This window comes from Rhineura floridana, chromosome 5, assembly GCF_030035675.1.
Source record: "Rhineura floridana isolate rRhiFlo1 chromosome 5, rRhiFlo1.hap2, whole genome shotgun sequence".
NCBI classification, from domain to species: Eukaryota; Metazoa; Chordata; class Lepidosauria; order Squamata; family Rhineuridae; genus Rhineura; species Rhineura floridana.
In genome coordinates, this window is record NC_084484.1 from 4,312,118 (window position 1) to 4,332,354 (window position 20,237).

At 43.3% G+C, this 20,237-nt stretch overlaps 1 protein-coding gene across 1 annotated transcript in view; it reads right to left on the reverse strand.

The window, feature by feature from the left end:
- The window catches only part of GTF2F2 (general transcription factor IIF subunit 2), a 185,215-nt gene that overhangs the window by 159,777 nt on the left and 5,201 nt on the right, over nt 1-20,237 (reverse strand). Inside the window, exons 2-3 of the mRNA XM_061629861.1 lie at nt 12,826-12,899; nt 10,295-10,313 (exon numbers count right to left, since the gene is read on the reverse strand). Of these exons, the coding sequence (XP_061485845.1) occupies nt 10,295-10,313; nt 12,826-12,899 (93 nt within the window). The remainder of the gene's footprint in view (nt 1-10,294; nt 10,314-12,825; nt 12,900-20,237) is intronic.

The window sequence follows — 20,237 nt, forward strand, 5'->3', positions numbered from 1 at the left end:
ATAATTTACAAAAATTAAATTAAATAACAAATAACATTATCATAATATTGTTAATTAAAAGCAGGGAGACCCCAGGGTTCCAATCTGAAGAAGTTATTAGTTAAATTGAAAGTACTGGGGAGCCCCAGGTTCAAGTCCCCACTCAGATCCCTAGATGCATGACAAGAAATAATGGGCTCGAGCTGCAGGAAGCTAGATTTCGACTGAACATCAGGAAAAACTTCCTAACTGTTAAAGCAGTACAACAATGGAACCAATTACACAGGAAGGTGGTGGGCTTTCCAAGACAAGAGGCATTGAAGAGGCAGCTGGACAGCTACCTGGTGGGCATGCTTTAATTTGGATTCCTGCACTGAGCGGGGGTTTGGACTCGATGGCTTTACAGGCCCCTTCCAACTCTACAATTCTATGAAAAGAACAGGGGAAGTATGTCCCTGATTTCTTACTTGTACGTTGACCATGGCATCCTTCTCAGCCAACATGGTGAGATGGGTTTTGGAGGCACTGCTGTATCTCCAGGTCCGGATTCAGAGAATAGAATCAGGTGATTGTCTTTTGACCCCCCTGGCAGTTGTGTTGTGGGATGTTGCAGGGTTCCATCTTGTCAATGTTGTTTAAACATCTATATGAAGCCATTGGGAGTGGCCATCATTTGGGGCGAGGTGTCAGCAGTACGCTGATGATACCCAAGCTCTATATCTCTGACACATCTGAATTGGGAGAGGCCGTACAAGCCCTGGAACAGTGCCTGGACTAAGAGATGAGCTGGATGATGACCAATAAAGTAACTCTGAATCTGAGCAAGATGGAGATGCTGTGAAAAGGTGGTGTCCAAGTCCAGATAATTGGTCAATTGCCTGCTCTGAAAGCACAGGTTCATTGTCTGGGGGTACTCCTGGATCCATCTTTGTGGCTAGAGGCCCAGGTAACCTCAGCGGCTAGGAGTGCATCTTGCCAGCTTCAGCTGGTAAGACAGCTGCAGCCGTTTCTCAGTAGCCTGACCACTGTTGTTCATGCACTGGTAACCTCCAGTCTGGATTACTGTAATGCATTCTATGCGGGGCTACCCTTAAGGTTGGTCTGAAAGCTGCAGCTGGTCAAAATGCAGTGGCATGAATGCTCACTGGGGCAGGATATCGCCAACATGTTATCCCACTGTGAAAGAACTGCACTGGCTGCTAGTTCACTACTGGGACAAGTTTAAGGAGCTGGTTTTGGTGCACAAAGCCCTATAAAGCTCGGGACCAAGATACCTGAAAGATCATCTTACTCCTTATATAGCCAGTCAATCACTGCTCTCTGAATGTGAGGGCCTCTTGTAGATAAAATCTTATCAGGTCTGTTCGGCACAACACACAGCGGATCCTTAATGCTGTGGCACCAACCCTTTGGAATTCCCCCCTGTTAAATATTAGACAGGCACCATTTCTGTTACCTTTTCAGTGCCTCCTGAAGATCCTCTTTCAACAAGCCTTGCAAGTAAAGACCTTATCCCACTCTGAGACTATGCTAGAACCACTTTTAAGATTTGTTTTAAGTTTTTTTAAAAAGATGTTTAAGGTCTTTTAAGATATTTTGTTTTTAACATGTTTTAAGATGTTTTTACTGTTTTGTCCCTTGTTTGCCATCCTATTAAATTGTTATTATTTAATAAAAAATAAAATAAAACATACATATCCATTGTTCTGCCTGAACACCCAGTTTATAATAGAAAAGAGCTAATCAAACTGCACTATTCCAGTTCAACCAAGGCCCTTCTTTTGGATATTTCAACTGAATTTTGTTTTTGAAAACCAGGAAAGTATTGCGAATTACAGAATGTTTATGAAAACAGTGCACCATAGTAGCAAAGCAGCATAGCTTTGTATGGAAGTATAACCATACTTACAGACCATTCCTGCTTGCAGTGGGTTACATAGAGCATAGGAGTAGTAAACAACATCAGCTGCCACTGGCCTTGTGTTTATTATCTTTTGGACCGACTGAATCCCAGCTGCACACGCAGCAGAGTGCTGAGTGTTTGAGCCAGAACACCTCTGGACAAGACTCCTAAATGGTGGGGAGAAGCTCTTATTGTTTTAAATACAGTTCTTTTGCAGCATTACAGGCCATCACCTTGGAGAGACAGCTCCGGAGAGACAGCTCCTAAGAGACAACATATAAGAGGTCATCCCTTTGGATGTTGGATTCAAGCTCTTTCAAGGGCAAAGGTGCCACCCTCATTTATTAGTAACTTTTATCTAGAACAGTTGAAAATATTTTGCTATGTGACTGTTAGGCATTGTTGTTACTTTTGGTGTGGGTGGGTGTTGTCTGTCACAGCAGAAAATATGCATATCAGTCTGTGCAGTGACTTGGTATAAGACCCACAGAATGAGAGCCTATTGGCATATAATTGTATCTCCCTAGAGGAAAAGCCAGGGAGGTGTCCAACTCAAATTGTGTTTGTATTTTTACAAATTTGTAGGCTAGTACAATATCTCAGAGAGGAGGTCCAGCCTCCTGCTCTCCTAGTGCATTCACTATAGCTGCCCAATTTCCCAGCTTTTTAAAGTTTGATAGAAATATCTGTTGGCTATAGGTACGTTCTGAAACCACAAGGGTTTTTTTGCCTATTAGTGAATTTCTCTGCTTTTTAATCTGGGAGATAAGAAATGGGATCCTGTGCAAGTTTGCTGAGAATGGATTGAGCATTTCCACGCTTATTGAGTTCTGTGGGATTTACTCCTTTGTAATCATGCTTAGGATAGGTGAAACTGACCACAAGGGATGGGGAGGAGAGGAGGGCGATGGGAGCAGGTAGGCGAGGGAGAGGAGGGGGAGGGGAGGGTTAGCAAATGTTAGAAAGTAATATAATATGTTATAATAATTCACATTCAAACCTGCAATCCAGAAGTGAAGAAATTTTGAGTCCTGGGCAAGGAGTGAGTATACCAATACGCTACTGCTGACCAAACAAAGTTTGGTTGAAGTCTTACATAGGGGATCAGTTGCCAATCCATATCTACAATGGCTGTGATTCTCACAAGTGGCTCCTATATACAAGTAAATGAATTGCTCTACCGGAGAACTATTTAAAGAAAACATTTCATGACATCTACTATCGTTAAGGAGTCAAATACAACAATGTAAAATCATACAGAGAGATCTATCTTGTCATTTGATCCAGTTGGGAATATAGTGTTCAATGCATGTATCCAAAAAGCCTCTCACTGAAAGAGTAACAAATCTAAAAGTGTTATTTTATATGGAACAGAATGATTCTCCATTCAGATTCTGAAGTCATATGGAACAAGAGACTAACCTGGAGATGTCGTCAATTCTTCTACTTGTTGGGTAAGCTTTAACATGCTTTCCTGCACTGGACTCAATGGCCTTACAGGCCCCTTCCAACTCTATGATTCTATTATTCATCTTTTGTATTGTTTGGAGAATTTGTTTGTTTGTAAATAGTGGCTATGGCTTTGAGAATTTACATTTGCATTTTTAAATTCTGTATTCTATTTGAATCCCCACATAGCCATGAAGCTCACTGGGTGACCTTGGGCCACTCACTGCCTCTCAGCCTCATGAAAACCCCATTCATGGGGTCGCCATAAGTCGGAATTGACTTCAAGGCAATACACACACACACACACACATATCTACACGTTCATAAGTACAGTTGTTCATGTTGTTATGATTATTTTTGATATTCATAGAATCACAGAATCATAGAATTGTAGAGTTGGAAGGGGCCTATAAGGCCATCAAGTCCAAACCCCCGCTCTGTGCAGGAATCCAAATTAAAGCATGCCCAACAGGTAGCTGTCCTGCTGCCTCTTCAATGCCTCTGGTCTTGGAAAGCCCACCACCTCCGTGTGTAATTGGTTCCATTGTTGTACTGCTTTAACAGTTAGGAAGTTCCTGATGTCCCGCCGAAATCTGGCTTCATGCAACTTGAGCCCATTATTCCATGTCCTGCACTTTAGGACAATCTTGGCCCTCCTCTGTGTGACTACTTTTCATGTACTCGAAGAGTGCTATCATATCTACCCTCAGTCTTCTCTTCTCAAGGCTAAACATGCCCAGTTCTTTCAGTCTCTCCTCACAGGACTTTGTTTCCAGTCCCGTGATCATCCTTGTTGCCCTGTTCCGGTTTGTCTGCATCCTTCTTGAAGAGCGGAAACCAGAACTGGACGCAGTATTCAAGATGAGACCTAACCAGTGCTGAATAGAGGGGAACTAATACTTCACATGATTTGGAAACTATACTTCTGTTAATGCATTCTAATATAGCATTTGCCTTTTTTGCAGCCACGTCACACTGTTGGCTCATATTCAGCTTGTGATTGATGACAATTCCAAGATCCTTCTCGCATGTGGTATTGCTGAGCCAAGTATCTCCCATCTTATAACTGTGCATTTGATTTCTTTTTCATAAGTGTAGAACTTTGCATTTATCCCTGTTAAATTTCATTTTGTTGTTTTCAGCCCAATACTCCAGCCTATAAAGGTCTCTTTGATTTTTGTTTCTGTCTTCCATGGTATTAGCTATGCCCCCCCCTTTTGTATTATCTGCAAATTTGATAAGCATGCTCTGTAACTCCTCATCCAAGGCATTAATAAAAATGTTGAAGAGCACTGGGCCCAGGACTCAGCCTTGTGGTACCCCACTCGTTACTTCCATCCAGTTTGAGAAGGAACCATTGATAAGAACTCTGAGTACGATTCTGGAACCAACTGTGGATCCACCTGATAGTTGTTCCATCCAGCCCACATTTAGCTACCCTGCCAATCAGAAAATCATGGGGCACTTTGTCGAAAGCTTTGCTGAAGTCGAGATATATTATGTCCACGACATTCCCAGAGTCTACAAGGGAAGTTACCCAATCAAAAAATGAGATAAGATTAGTTTGGCAGGATTTGTTCTTCATAAATCCATGTTGTCTCCCAGGAATCACTGCATTGTTTTCAAGGTGCTTACAGAGTGACTGCTTTATAATCTGCTCCAGAGTTTTTCCAGGGATTGATGTTAGGCTGACTGGTCTGTAGTCCCAGCACATACAGCTGCTACTTGTTGCCCTCAGCAGTTCTCAGGCCACGCCCTTAAGCCATTAGCTATCAGGCCACACTCCTTCCAATCAAGCTGCTATGGAGCCGTTCAGAGCATTCATTTACATCTGGGTTCCTGTAACTTTGTCTTTTGTTACTTACATTTGGGGACCCTCTCCTTTGTGTGTTTTTAATGGGGTTTATTTTATTTTTTTTGGAATTTCGGATAAGCCTGTTGGAATCATAACGAATCCATATGGATCAGTGTCATATTGGCATACCAATATCCATTTTGGTCAAGTAGCTTGATGTAAATTTCTACATGTTATAGCAAAAGTTGACATTTGTAAGTAAGGACAGGAAGCCTTCTTGACATGGTCAGGGGTAGGTCCTGTGGTTAGCGCCAGAAATTTTGGTGTCCAAAACGAGTAAAGTATTTTCTATGTTTTAGTCCTGTATCTAAAGGTCAGAGATAAATTATGCTAAACTGTGTCTATTTTCACTGTTCAGGTGAACACAGCCTGATGATGTAAAAGGTCATGGATTGGACATTTGGGGGATTTCTGTGAAACAGAAGCCAAAACACCTGGGGTGGAATCCAACATAGTGCTAAGAAGAACATTCTGTCAGTGCAAAGATTTCTGCTTGTTCTCGCCCTCACCTCCGCCTGCATACCTGCATGGGCTCTCTCAAACCTCTTGAGCTGATTTGGAGAGGGCATGGGAAGAGAAGAGGGGGGAAATCCCATTGCAAAAAGCAAAAATGAAAATCCTTTCACTGATAGGATGCATTAGTAGAATATCACCACTGGTTGGTAATAAAAGTCAGAATTTTATTTTAGCCCAGACTATGGAAGGGAAAGGATAGTGTAACTGACAGGTCTGAGTGAGGCAAAATTATCCTTTGCCTTTCAAAGGGTCCCATTGGTTTTACCCGAGAGGTGGCTGATATATTGCTTGTACCACTCCTTTTACTGCTGCTAAGACTGCTTCTGCTGAGACTTTGAGAGCATAATCCCTGTGCTGTATCTAGTTTTTTTATTCTGTTCTGTATCGAGAGACTTTGAGCCAGTCACTGTCTCTCAGCTTAACCTATCTCATAGGGTTGTTGTGAAGATAAAATGGAGAGTGGGAGAAGTATGTACACCACCTTGAGCTCCTTGGAGGAAAGGTGGGATATAAATGCAATAAATAAATACATAATCTATCATGTAGCAATAAAGCTAGCCACATTAAGAATTAACCCCAGACTGCCAACATTCTCTCCCCTACTGGAGGAAAGGGAAGATCCGGGACACCCTGTCTCACCATCAAAGCCAGCTGGGTTCAGAGAGGAGGGCTCCCATCCACCAGACTCTGTTCCAGTGTTCCAGCCTCCCCCTCGCATTCCTCCTCATCTCCCTCTAAAGTCTGCAATCCCAGATCTGAGCCCAAAGTTGTCACAGGCCTCATGACACAGATGACTTCCTGTTGAAATGTGGGTTTATTAAAGCAATTCATTCCTGCAAGGGTGGGGGACAAATCAGGGAGGTCTGCCCTTGGACACTTATGGAACCTGATGGATTCCTGACTGCTCTAGGGAATTTTCTATTGGAGATAGCTAGCAATCCATTAAGGCCCTGGTCTTGCTCTGGAATAGAGATATGGTAATGTATTCTGGATGTTCTTATTTAGTGTTGTCTTATTGTTTTATTATATATGTATATATACACATCAATCAGAAATAAATTTGAAGCTTGAAATAGGTCTTCAGCACAATCGCTCCCAAGTGTCCTCTTCGGTACTCCCTGGTTCACCAGGGACTTGCAAGTGTTGAAACTGCCCAGAGCAAGACTAGAGCACAAGTGGCAGAAATCTTGCACCAAAGGGGACCAAACACTGGTTAGAGTACTTAACTGTGCCTACCATGTGGGGTGAAAGGCCTACTTCACTGCCTCCCTAGCATCTTCTAGCCATCCAGCAGTGCTCTTCAGAGCTGTTTGGAGGTTACTGGCCCCTGAGGAAGTTTCCCTGGACCCCTCAGAGGCCAACTGTGATGAGTTTGAGAACTTTGAGGGTTAAGTTGCTCGGCTTCATAGTAATCGTGATGCTATTATTGGTGCAGAACCAGGTGAGGTGTACAATGTCACATCTGCCCAGGTTTTATGGGATCAGTTTCAGCTGATGAGAGGCCACTTGCCTGAGGCCACTGGCAAGGTGCTTATAGTTATGCCTCCTTGATCCCAGTCCTTCATGGTTAATAAAATCTAGCTGGCAGCACATATGTCTGGATGGGTTCAGGGTGCAGTGAATGCACAATGGTGTCTGCCACTCTAAAAGAGGCAATAGTTTGTCCACTCCTAAAACAACCCACCCTGGATCCACTAGTGTACAATAATTATCGACTGGTTCCCAATACACCTTTTCTTGGGAAGGTGATCGAGAGGATCATGGTGGAACAGCTACATGCATTCTTGGATGAAACCAATTGTCTAGACATATTTCAGTGGTTTTGGGTCCAAATCCACCTTGGCCGCCCTAGTGGTTGACCTCTACAGGACAGGGGCAAGAGGAGAGCAACCTTGTTTCTTTTGCTCACTCTCTCCACGGCTTTTGATACCACCTATAATGGTATCCTCATGGACTGGCTCTGTGGGATGGGTGTTGGGGGCACTGTTTTATGGTGATTCTGGTCCTACCTGCACAATTGGTTCCCACAAGCGGCATTGGGAGAATACTTTTTGGGCCCTTGGCATTTGTGTCATGGCACTATTTGGTCCCCAATGCTCTTTAATGTCTATATGAAGCCATTGGGGATAGTCATTAGGGGCTTGGAGCAAAGTGTCATCACTATGCAGATGACAAATAGCTCTATTTCTCCATGACATCTGAATCAAGAGTGGCTGTGCAGGCTCTGGTCCAATGTCAGGCTGCAATGGTGGGCTGGACAAGGGCCAATAAACTGAGCTTAAACACTGGCAAGACAGAGGCCCTATGGACAAGTGGTTCCTGTGTCCTGACAATAGGTCAGTTACCTGTTCTGGATGGAGTTGCACTTCCTCTGAAGAACAGATGCCTCTATCTGTGGAGCTTCAAAGATTAAAGATCTGCCTCAGTATGTTGTTTTGCCCTTTGTACTGTGAGCTACAAGTTAAATTTTTGGATTTTGTCTTATCCCGTCTGCATTCTAATCAGGTCTCACAGAATATTTTCTATCTTCTGTCTGACAGATAATTTTGTAACCCATATGGTCTCTCTTTTTGCCCTGGCAGCACTAAAGATCTGAGAAAAAATTATTTCTGATAATGCAGTAAATTGTCATGGGGACGGCTCTGATCTAATATTCCTATCATCAATTGTTTTAGCTCTATTACTGATTCTTAACTTTTGCAGCAGTTAAGTTTTAATGGATTTTGAATAATGTGGTGTCATCTTAAGGTTAGTTTTATAAGTATATTAGTCTTTTTGCCTTTGTACAGCATACATGCCTTAAGTAGTTTTATGGTGTAAATTTATTCTTCAATTTTATTCTGTATTTGCAATGGCCTGTAGCTCAAGCAATAAAATTGACTGACAGACAAGGACAGGTGCATAGCCTGGGAGTGCCACTTGAGGTATAAGTGGCATTCCTATCCCCAAGACCTTTTATCCCCAAGACCCTATCCCCAAGACAGCTATAGCCATTTCTGGAAGAAGATGCTGGGTCACTGTTGTCTCAACACTGGTAACCTCAAGAATGGATCATTGCAATACACTCTACGAGGAGCTTCCCTTTGGCTTAACCCGGAAGCTGCAGCTGATACAAAACATAGCAGATAGGTTGTTGACTAGGGTAGCCTGTCAACGCTATGTAACTCCTCTGTTCTGCTTGCTGCACTAACTGCCAATATGCTATTGGGTGAAGTTTGCTTTTAGCATTTAATGCCCTGAACAACTTGGGGCCACATTACCTAAGGGGCTGCCTTCCCACGTATCTCTGCCTAGCAACTGCACTTGTCACATGGGGCATTGCTGACTACCACATGCCCCAGGGATGCCCTGAGCTTGTACTAGAAACTGGGGTTTTAGGGCTGCAACAAAACTAGTCAGGCACCTAGTGTCATGTCATCTAGGTGCCTACTGAAGACATTTTTGTTTAAAAAGTCTTTCTCCAAGGTTTGACCCAGTTATGGAATATTCACTGCAGATCTGCAGTAATGGTTTTATTGCAGGGTTTTCTTAAGAATTTGTAAAAAAGGCTTTATTGTTTTTAGAGTTTGGAAAATATTTGTTTTTAGCGCTTGTGTTTTATTGTATTTTCATCTTGTACACTGCTCTGATGGTTTTCATGCTAAGCAGTTAATAAATTGGTTGAATAAATAAAATAAGGTAGTGCTGTATTTAAATTAAAAACCTGTTTTTAAAAACCTGAAGAAGGCCCTGCTCAACTTCCTTGCACAGAAACATATGCGTTTATTGCATTCATATCAGTCCTATACAAAGCAATATTCTCAGTCTTGTTACACAGTGTTTGGAGTATGACCAGTTCCAATAAGGCATCTGAGATGGCTTTCCTGCCAAAAAATATCGTGCCTAGCTACTCAAAATAGTATTCTCGCCAAAAAGATGAATAAGGAGCTCCAGCAGGAGAGACGGCAAGCATTCACCGCTTCTCCTACCTCAGCAGGGACCAAGCCGCAGCCTTGGAAACAAAAAAGGGATCCTTCCCCCACCCATAAATCAACACTTGCAGCCCCTCTCTCCCCAAAATAGACAACGGGTGGGGAAAAGGACAACAGAGGTTAAAAACTGCAGGGAAGTCAGGCAATCTGAGGAAAGGAAGCACAAACACGCACTCACCAACAAACACAATGGTCGGCAAAAATAGGTTGGAAGGGCTGCAGAGCAAGCCAGACTTATGTCCTGCATATACCATAGACAGGGTCAGTCTGGTGAAAGGAATGGCATGGCTTCTCCCCTTGGAGGGAAGCAGATGACTGGAAAAGATCCTGCTTGTCATGCTCAGAGGGAGGGTCATCCCTGTCAACAGCATCTCCTCCACTCCAGTCTAGCAAATCTCATGTGACTCAGAGCACTAGAGATATGCACGAAAAAATCCCAAGTTACCCTCAGTCAACTCATTCTTAAAGTATCATGGCCAACCCCCCGTCACACTCATACAGTAAATTAGTGATTTCTCCTTCAAAACACAAACCTAAAAAATGCCATCCATTCTATTCTGTTATGAAGTAATATACTCCAATACAAAATACTTTAATAATATTTGCATTTTATCTACTTACTTCTGTTCTTCCTTGATTCCTATGAAAGAAGGGAAAGGATATAGTATTTTAATGCTCATAATTATTTCCTTTAACTACTGGAGTAGAAACAATAAAAATAAATCCCCCCAAAGAAAGGTAAATTTCTATGGAACGGAGAGGATTATTATAATACTGTCAAGACTCTCCTCTTCCCACCCACCCCCTTGCTGCTTGCTGGGCTCCAAGTCCAACAAGGAGGGACCAAACAGATCTGTCAGACCAGCAACACTGGAGGCATCCCAGCAGGATACAGCCCATCCAATTGCTGACCCTTGAGCTAGGAAGCCCTGAATCGGGACCTCCAGAATCCATACCTTCCTATCGTGTACCCCAATGGAGAATCGAAAACCCTCCAGATCATGGTTCTGCATCACCATAGTAATCCATCTGCTGAGGCAAAGAGCCTGCAGGGAAATACCCAGGAGGAAAGAGTGCTAGGCTCCAAAGCAAAGGCCTGCCCTCTCTATGACCTTCCACTTCTCAAGAAAGGAGTGAAAGCCTGGAAGGGTTCATCTGGGCTTGGAGACAGAAAATGTTCTAGCAGAATCCTAAAAAAGCGGTTCCCAAACTTTCCCCCCCTATGGGCCACTTGAAAATTGCAGAGGGTCTCAGTGGACCACTTAATGATTTCTCTGCCTGTTGTAGCAATTGTAATGCACTGTGCTAGATGCTGTATGATTTTTAATTGTACCTTAATTGTACTTGGATTTCTTCTTTTATTTCTTATATATTGTATTTTATTGTAATACAATCTGAATTCCATAGAATGGTATACTGGCTTTCCTTGGTGCCCAGTGGCCCTCTTAAGGACACAATAGGTTAGAATAAGTGCATATGCATATATTTCAATACTATAAATTATTTGAGTTTCCATTCCATGTATAAAACACAGTTTCACCATAGAAGTGGGCTTTTTGACTTTTGTCTTATCTTTGTTTCATCCTCCTACTAAAACCGCTCCTGATGATTTCGGTACTCTCAAGAATAGAATTGCATGTGGTGAGAGAGACTGCAGTAAGAAGAGGTAATCAGGGAGCACTCTTCTGCGAGTGAAAGTGTTTTTCCAGTCACACAGAGCCCATTTGGGTGCAAGGGAATGAGACTAGGAGACTGGCTAGAATTTGGTAACCAAGAAGGACTTACTACACTATTATCACAATCTAAATCAGAAATATAATGAAATTACATAAAAAGACAAATGGCATTTTTGATAGGATGTAATATTTTGAATCTAAACTAAAACAGAATGCAATAGTTTTATCCCACTCAGCATCATACAGAACAGTCCTGTCCAACTTTGGTTGTTGTGTTGTAAGATATATGGATACAAACCAGGAAGGATTCGGAGTGTTCAAAGTTGATAAAGTATGTGAAATGTAAGGAACATGAAGACAGACCAAGGAACCAGGAACATTTCATTTCAAGGGAAGATCATTTGGAGGATATAACAATGTCTTTCTTCCTGTTTAATAGGAAGTTACATGATCACCTTCCTTGGATCAATCCACATTATCAGTTAGGGAACCGTGCTACTGTATGAAGTTGGACATAGGAGCTAACTCTGTGGCTCAATGATCTTCCTTAGCAAGATCAACTACTCCCTCTCAGTACTGTTACTCATTTGTACCCCTGAAGTACAGAGTTTTTCCAAAATGACCATATCCAGAGACAGATGGCCCAGGTAGAGATTCAAAACTAGCAACTTGCTTATGTGCAGGATAAGATTATAGGGCTAACTGGGCATACCAAGGCTTTATTTAGACCCAGACAATATTCTTGCAAAACTACACGCTACTAGCATATGCAATTATAATCATAATTCAGGGGTAGGGGGAAGCATAGAGCAACTGTGTTATCAGATACGTCAGTGGTTCCCAACCTTTATGAGCACGGGACCCCCTTTATAAGCTGAAAATTTTTTGTGACCCCCTCCCCCTAGGGAGGCAGGCTGGCTGCCAGGAAGGAAGGGGGAAAGCAGCCTTTCTTTGCAGGCTTGCTTCTTTTTGCTTCACAAAAAGCCCTCTCCTCTCATTCTAAGTAAGGGCGTTGCCAGTAGCGGCAGTGCAAGGAGATGGGAATCAGTGATAGTAATCCCCTCTTCTTCCTGGTAGCTCCACCCTCAGCCTCCTTTGGCATCTGCCATGTATTTTATAGGCAGATGCCTGCCCTTAGTGCGCCTGAAAGACGCTCTGGCACTTCAGCAAAAGGCCTCCCCTCTCGTTTGGAGCAAGGGGGAGGTGTCATCTGCAGCGCCAGTGGGAAGCAGACAATGTCGAAGGAGTGAAGACTTTTTTAAAAAATTAATAATTTATTTCTTTACTATTCACGGCCCCCTCTGGATTACTTCGTGGCCCCCCTGGGGGTCCCGGCCCCCAGGTTGGGAACCACTGAGATACGTCTCAAATAAGAAAGACTGTATGCCAATCCCTTCCTCACCTCCATCTACTATCACCACCCAAACATAAAGAAAAAAAACTGAACCAAAAAGATTAAAATATAATATCTCTTACTTGGCAATTCTTAGCTTCCCTACTTCACCTCTTCCTGAGGCTTTATTCCACTGCTGAGACAAGTATTTTGGGACCTAAAAGAAGAAAAAGGTAAAAATCAAGAAAAATATCCAACAAGTACAGAAAAGAAGATGAACCCCAATTCTCTTTCCTGGCCCACCCCTTTAATTTTGAGATAAGAAGACCTTCCTTCCTTTAGGAAGTGGGAAAAAGCAACACTAAATCAAAATATATTGTAGATCACTTTCTGAAACCATAAAGAACAAACAGGAAATTAGCATTACAGTGTAATCGTGTTTCTGTATTTCAAATACAGATTGCAAATAAACAGTGTACTAATTACCAGCTGTAATACTATTGTTTTAAAATGAATTAGTAGAGAAGGATATACGCTATCTTGTTTTTATTAACATCATAATAACGTACATAATTAGTCACAGCTTTTTGAAACACTATTGTACATTTATCTATAAAATTTTAACATTGTACAAAGAAAAAGCCCCTTAAAATTAAATAAATAAATAGATCCCATTTTACTCACTTTTAGACACAGATATAATTCATTAATTTTGCCATTATAGCATATTTAACACTTCTAAAAAAAATTTCATGGGTGGTCTTCTTGTTTGCCTCCAGTATACAGAATTTATTATTCTGGCTATAAAAACCCACTTGTGATCTGTTCTCTGTCTCCAATACATATGCTACCATCAAGACATGTTAAAACAAACAATGGGTCTAGTTGTACATTGTATCCTAAATTCCCTTCTATTTTCTTTTTCTTTCTTTTCATTTTTTTGGCTAGAGGGTATTTCTAAAGATTATAGAAATCCTCTCTTCCAAATATAGTTTGAGCTACATTTATTATTATTGGGAAAACATACCACCTAGAAAACAATATTTTGTCACAGATATTAAGGAATAAACCAAGTATAACTAGTTTCCTGAATTATTCCAAAAAATACTGTTAGAAGCCTACCCACTGTATTCTGTACTAACTGGTACCAGATGCATTAAACACATCTCACCAGTCTTGAAACAGCTATCTTGGTTCTGAGTTCATTTTCAGATGCAATCCAATATTCTAGTTTTAATTTCCTAAAGTCCTAATTGGCTTAGGAAGACGATATCTCAAACACAAGAACATAAGAGTCTGCTGGATCAGTCAAGGTCTGTTTAGTCCAACATGCTGTTCTCAAAGTGGCCAACCAGATGCTCAAAGAAAGCCCATTATGTAGAACTTGAATATAACAGCATTCTCCCCACCTGTGATGCAGACATAGTCTACTTCTCACTATAGAGGTAGAACATAGCTATCGTGGCTACTAGCCACTGATAGCCTTATCTTCCATTAATTTCTCTATTGCTCTTCTAAAGACTTCCAAACTGGTGGCCAATCACTGCCTTTCATGGAAGCAAATTCCATATTTTAACTATGCACTGTGTGAAGAAGTATTTTCTTTCATCTGCCCTGAATCTTCCAACATTCAGTTTCATTGATTGTCCACAAGTTCAAGTATTACGAGAGAGGGAAAAGAAAATTTTCTCTATCCACTTTCTCCACACCATGCATAATTTTAGACATCTCACCTCTTACTTGCCTTTTCCCTAAACTAAAAAGCCCCAAATGCCATGGAGACTGATCCTTTAGGGAGAATGGGGATGGTCACCTTGTAGTGGTGAGTGGGCTTGCGTGTTCCAATGAACCCTGTGAGCGATGCCGTCAGGAGTCATGTACTCCCAGCAGGGTCACCCATGGCGGTAAGGTCAAGGGAGAGGAACCAGACAAAGAACGATCCAAGAAAGTCCTCAATGGCAGAACAGGCGGAGGATAACAATGTGCATGTTACAACAGCTGTGAAGGCGGATGAAGGCTGCAGCAGATAAAAGACTTCCAATTGTCGTGGTACCCATGCCATTGGATCAAAGCCTTTTTCTGTCAAGATTGTGTGTTGATCGTGGTGCGCCGATCTCCCCACATAAAACAAATTCATGCACAGGCGTCTTCCATAACAAAAGTCCCATGGCGATTGGCGAATGGCGACAGGGGCACGACTATGAAATCCAGAAGCCCCTAGTCATGGACTGGTACATCGGCAGTGGATACAGATTCAGACGGATCCATTGTTAAAGACTATATTTTGAAGACAATCTTACTCGGTCACGAGTGATCGCCAAGAGAAAGACATCAGTCTGCCCTCAGCCAGCTCCCACCTGCCTGCCTACTTACAACCAGGGGATGGCCCTAGCTACCAGCTTCCTCCTTAGTCTCAATGGGGTCTCACTCCCCTTTGTAGAATTCAACATGGAGGAGGATGGGAGCAAAAATATAATACGCTGGCTCTGTCTGTCATTGGCTCTGGCTCCACTAACTTTTGGCCTCTCTGCCTCCTGTCCTACCAATCCTAATGGGCACTAGCCAACATTGCCCAAATGTTGTAAACCTTCCACAGCTGCCACACTGGGACTACATCTTCATCAAGCTATCCACTATGATCCCAAGGTCTCACTCCTGGTCAGTCACCACCAGTTCAGACACCCTGAGTGCATATATAAAATTAGGATTTTTTTTCTCCCCAATGTGTATCACTTCACACTTGTTTACAATGAATTGCATTTGCCATTTTACTGCCCATTTACTCAGTTAGGAAAAGTCCTTTTGGAGCTCCTTGTGATTCCTTTTTGTTTTAATAACCCAGAACAATTTAGTATTATCAGCAAACTTGGCCACCTCACTGCTCACCCCTAACTCTAGATCATTTATGAACAAGTTTAAAAGCACAGGTCTCAATAATGATCTTCAGGGGAATGCCACTTTCTACAGCCCTCCATAGGGAGGGATGTATTTATTCTCCGACACTGGAGGCATTCAGAGGCAGCTGGACAGCCATCTGCCGGGAATGCTTTAATTTGGATTCCTGCATTGAGCAGGGGGTTGGACTTTATCGCCTTATAAGCCCCTTCCAACTCTACTATTCTATGATTCTGTGATTCAGTTCCTGATCCAGAAGAAGACCTCTCCTCTTTTTCCATGACTGCTAAGCTTCCTGCCTTAATGTCCAGGAAGACACATCACTGGCATAGTCTGGGTAACTAGAGTGTGCTAGCACCTGATCCCTAATATAAGCAATAAACTGAACATTCCCAGCAATTGTGGCCACCTGTGCAAAGGAAGAGGCAGGCTGTGTGAATGGATACGAGGCTTTTGGTGTACTCCTGTCCACTGAAGCCCAACACTTACTAAACTGCTTTCAAATTCAATAGGACTTGCTTCTGAGTAGACATAGTTAAGACGGCAGACTTAGCCCTGAGTTTCACTGGAAAAAAACACTATAGTACCAAATCTGATGAGAAGCATAAGCCAGGTTCTATCTTGCCAAGCTTGAAGATTTCTCTCTCCCTGCTCCCCAGCCACAATAAGAAAATGAAAGACCCTTTTAGACCAAAGATTAATGCAGGAAAGCTATGAAGGCAAAGTGATGATGGTGAGAGAAAGACGGACATATAAGGGCCTTCTAAAATTCAGGTAGGGATGGTTTTGGGGGATGGGAGGGGGGAATAAGTTGGAAAACAGTTTTTTACAAGGGCAAACAACATAATTTACACACACACACATACCTGGAAGCAGAAGAAAAACCCATTCACCGTTTATGTGAGACAAAGCTTTTTCAGAAACTGAGGGGGGATTATAGCTGAGCACTATTTGGAAGTTCTACTTTCTACATTTCTGAAATACATCATGGCCTACATTGTGGCTTTTTTACCATGCCCCAGAACAGACTGCTCCCAGTGCTTTTTACTGTAACATCCAGCCTGCTACTTAACATGACACCCAGCCTGAAGAAGCATCCTACAAAGCCTGGGACAGTATTCAACTAACTTTTTGAGCTAACACAAGGATTAGCGCTAGCACAAGGGATTTCCCTCCTCTCCTTCCCCTGCAGGTGCCCTATGCCATTCCCAGATCTGCACTGGAGAGTTGGGAGAACCCCCAGAGCAAATTTAGGGAGCACATGGGAGGAGGAGAGGGACTGTTCCATCATGCAAGAAGAAATCCTTGGGCTGATGGAAACTTAGCGCTATGTTGAATACAACCCTTGGTGCCTATTTTGTAACTTTTTTGTTGATTCCAATAAAGATATTATCCTGTTGTGGGTTTGATTCTGCCATTGCATTTTATATATAGACCAGTTCACATTGGATTGTAATAATAATAATAATAATAATAATAATAATAATAATAATAATAATATAAACTTTATTTCTACCCCGCCCTTTTTCCAATAGGACTCAGAGCGGCTTACAACTAAAAGCAACACCATTAAAACATACAGAAGTATACAATTAAAAAAGAATTAAACTATGAGAAAAATTAAAACCATAAAACATATGTTAAAAACAGCAATTTAAAATAATAAAATATTAAAATATTAAAAATAATAAAATCATATAATATAGTCACCCATCCTATGACACTTAATCCTGGTTGTTCTCTATCCCAAATGCCCATTGAAATAAAACAGTCTTTACTTGTCGCCGGAAGGACGGCAAGGAGGGAGCTAATCGCACTTCACTCGGAAGGGAGTTCCACAACCTAGGGGCGGCCACCGAAAAGGCCCTATCTCGTGTCCGCGTCATATGTACTTGCAAAGGTGTGGGAAGCACAAGAAGGGCCTCACCTGAAGATCTCAAATCCCGGACAGATTCATGTAGGGAGATACGATCTGTCAAATAACCTGGACCTGAGCCGCATAGGGCTTTGTAGGTCAAAACCAGCACTTTGAATTGTGACCGGAAACAAATTGGCAGGCAGTGGAGCTGTTGTAACAGGGGGGTTGTATGGTCCCTGTAACCAGCCCCAGTTAGCACTCTGGCTGCAGCTCTTTGTACCAATTTAAGTTTCCGAACAGTCTTCAAAGGCAGCCCCATGTAGAGCGCGTTACAGTAGTCTAAACGGGATGTAACCAAAGCATGCATCACCCTAGTTAGATCAGGCAGCTCCAGGAACGGGCGCAGCTGGTGCACCAGTTTTAATTGGGCAAATGCGCTCCTGGATACAGCAGTAATCTGGGCCTCCAAATTCAAAGCTGAGTCCAGGAGTACACCCAAACTGCGAACCTGAGACTTCAGGGGGAATGCAACCCCATCCAGCACCGGTTAAATCCCTATTCCCTGATCTGCCCTCCGACTGACCAGGAGTACCTCTGTTTTATCAGGATTTAATCTCAACTTGTTTGCCCTCATCCAGTCCATCACTGATGCCAGACACTAGTTTAGGACCTGTACGGCTTCCTTGGCTTCAGGTGGAAAAGAGAAATAGAGTTGAGTGTCATCAGCATACTGATGGCACCAAACCCCAAAACCCCGGACAACCTCTCCCAGCGGTTTCATGTAGATGTTAAATAACATGGGGGACAAAGCTGAACCCTGAGGGACCCCTTAGGTCAATGGCCAGGGGGTCGAGCAGGAGTCCCCCAGTACCACCTTCTGGGTTCGGTCCTCCAGGAACGACTGGAGCCACTGTAACACAGTGCCCCCAAGTCCCATCTCGGCAAGGCGGCCCAGAAGGATACCATGATTGATGGTATCGAAAGCCGCTGAGAGGTCCAGTAGAACCAACAGAGACTCACTCCCCCTGTCCAGTTCTCTGCGTAGGTCATCCACCAAGGCGACCAAAGCCGTCTCTGTCCCATAGCCAGGCCTGAAACCAGATTGAAATGGATCCAGATAATCCATATCATCCAGGAATCTCTGGAGTTGGGCGACCACCATACACTCTATTATCTTGCTTAAAAATGGAATATTGGAGACTGGCCGGTAGTTACCTAGTAAAGGGGGATCCAGGGAGGGCTTTTTCAGCAGTGGTCTTATAACTGCCTCCTTTAAGCATGATGGAATTCTGCCTTGTTGTAGAGAGGCATTAACTACTCCCCTGACCCAATCAACCAGTCCCCCTCTGGTACTTCTAATGAGCCAGGAAGGGCAAGGGTCCAATACACAAGTGGTGGCACGCGCCACTCCAAGGATCTTGTCCACATCCTCAGGCAAAACAAGTTGAAAATAATCCATTTTAATTGGACAAACAGGCGCCAAAGTTACATCCTCAGAGACTGTATCAATTTTAGCATCCAAGTCAGAGCGAATCTGAGCGACTTTTGTCTGCAAAGTGTTGTGCAAATTCTTGACAGTGGTCTGCTGAGTGGTCAGAATTACCTTCACGGGGGCTGGAATTTAAAAGCGCCCTAGCCACTCGAAACAGTTCCGCTGGACGGCTCCCAGCAGATGCAATGGAGGCCGAGAAGAAAGATTTCTTCTTAGCCCGTACTGCCTCGGAGTAGGCCTTCAAATAGGCTCTAGCCCAAGATCGATCAGCTTCGCTCCGAGTCTTCCGCCAATGTCGCTCTAGTCCCCGTCTGACACGTTTCATCACCACCAGCTCCTTGGAAAACCAAGGGGCCGGTTTGGCTCCACTCCGAAAGAGGGGACGCTCGGGAGCAATCGTGTCCACCACCCTTGTCATTTCCCCATTCCAGAGGTCAACCAGGGCTTTGACAGGATCGCCTGCCAAGGTGACAGGAAAATCTCCAAGGGCCGTCAGGAAACCATCCGGATCCATCAGCCTCCTGGGACGGACCATTCTAATCGGTCCCCCACCCCTGCAGAGGTTCTGAGTCCCAGTGAGTCTAAACCTGACCAGGTAGTGATCTGTCCATGACAACGGAACCACCGCAAGTTCTTCCACACCAAGATCATCGTCATCCCGACCAACACAGAAAACAAGGTCGAGGGTGTGACCAGCAACATGAGTGGGGCCAGATACTACTTGGGACAGACCCATGGTTGTCATGGAGGCCATGAAGTCCTGAGCCACTCCCAACAGAGCAGTCTCAGTGTGGATGTTGAAGTCACCCAGTACCACAAGCTGAGGGGACTCCAACACCAAACCCGAGACTACCCTGGCTAGCTCAGACAGGGAGACTGTGGAGCAGCGGGGTGGGCGGTACACCAACAGAATCCCTATTCTGTCCTGGCCACCTAACTTCAAGTACACACTTGGAATAGGTGAGTCAGGGTTTTCAGTTGTTACAGTCAGAGTGGGGTTAAGGCAGTTGGCAGGTGCTCCCATTTGAAATTCCTCCTTTTCCGAGATTGGGGGAGCAAAGCAGGTCTCCTTCCTATGAGAAATCAACGGCAAGGGAGGCAAATAACCTTTTAACCCTAATGCCTTTATTTTGAAACCCCTCCTTGTGAGAGTAAACCAAGTCCGTAAATGAAGCTGAAGTGAAAGATACAAGGGCTCTGGCCGTTGTTGTATTATAAAAGAGGTATTCAATCTTCTTGATTGAGCCAAGCTCCAAAGAGGTCTTGATGGCCACTGGTAAAATCTTCAGTAGATGGATTTTTCGGTCCCA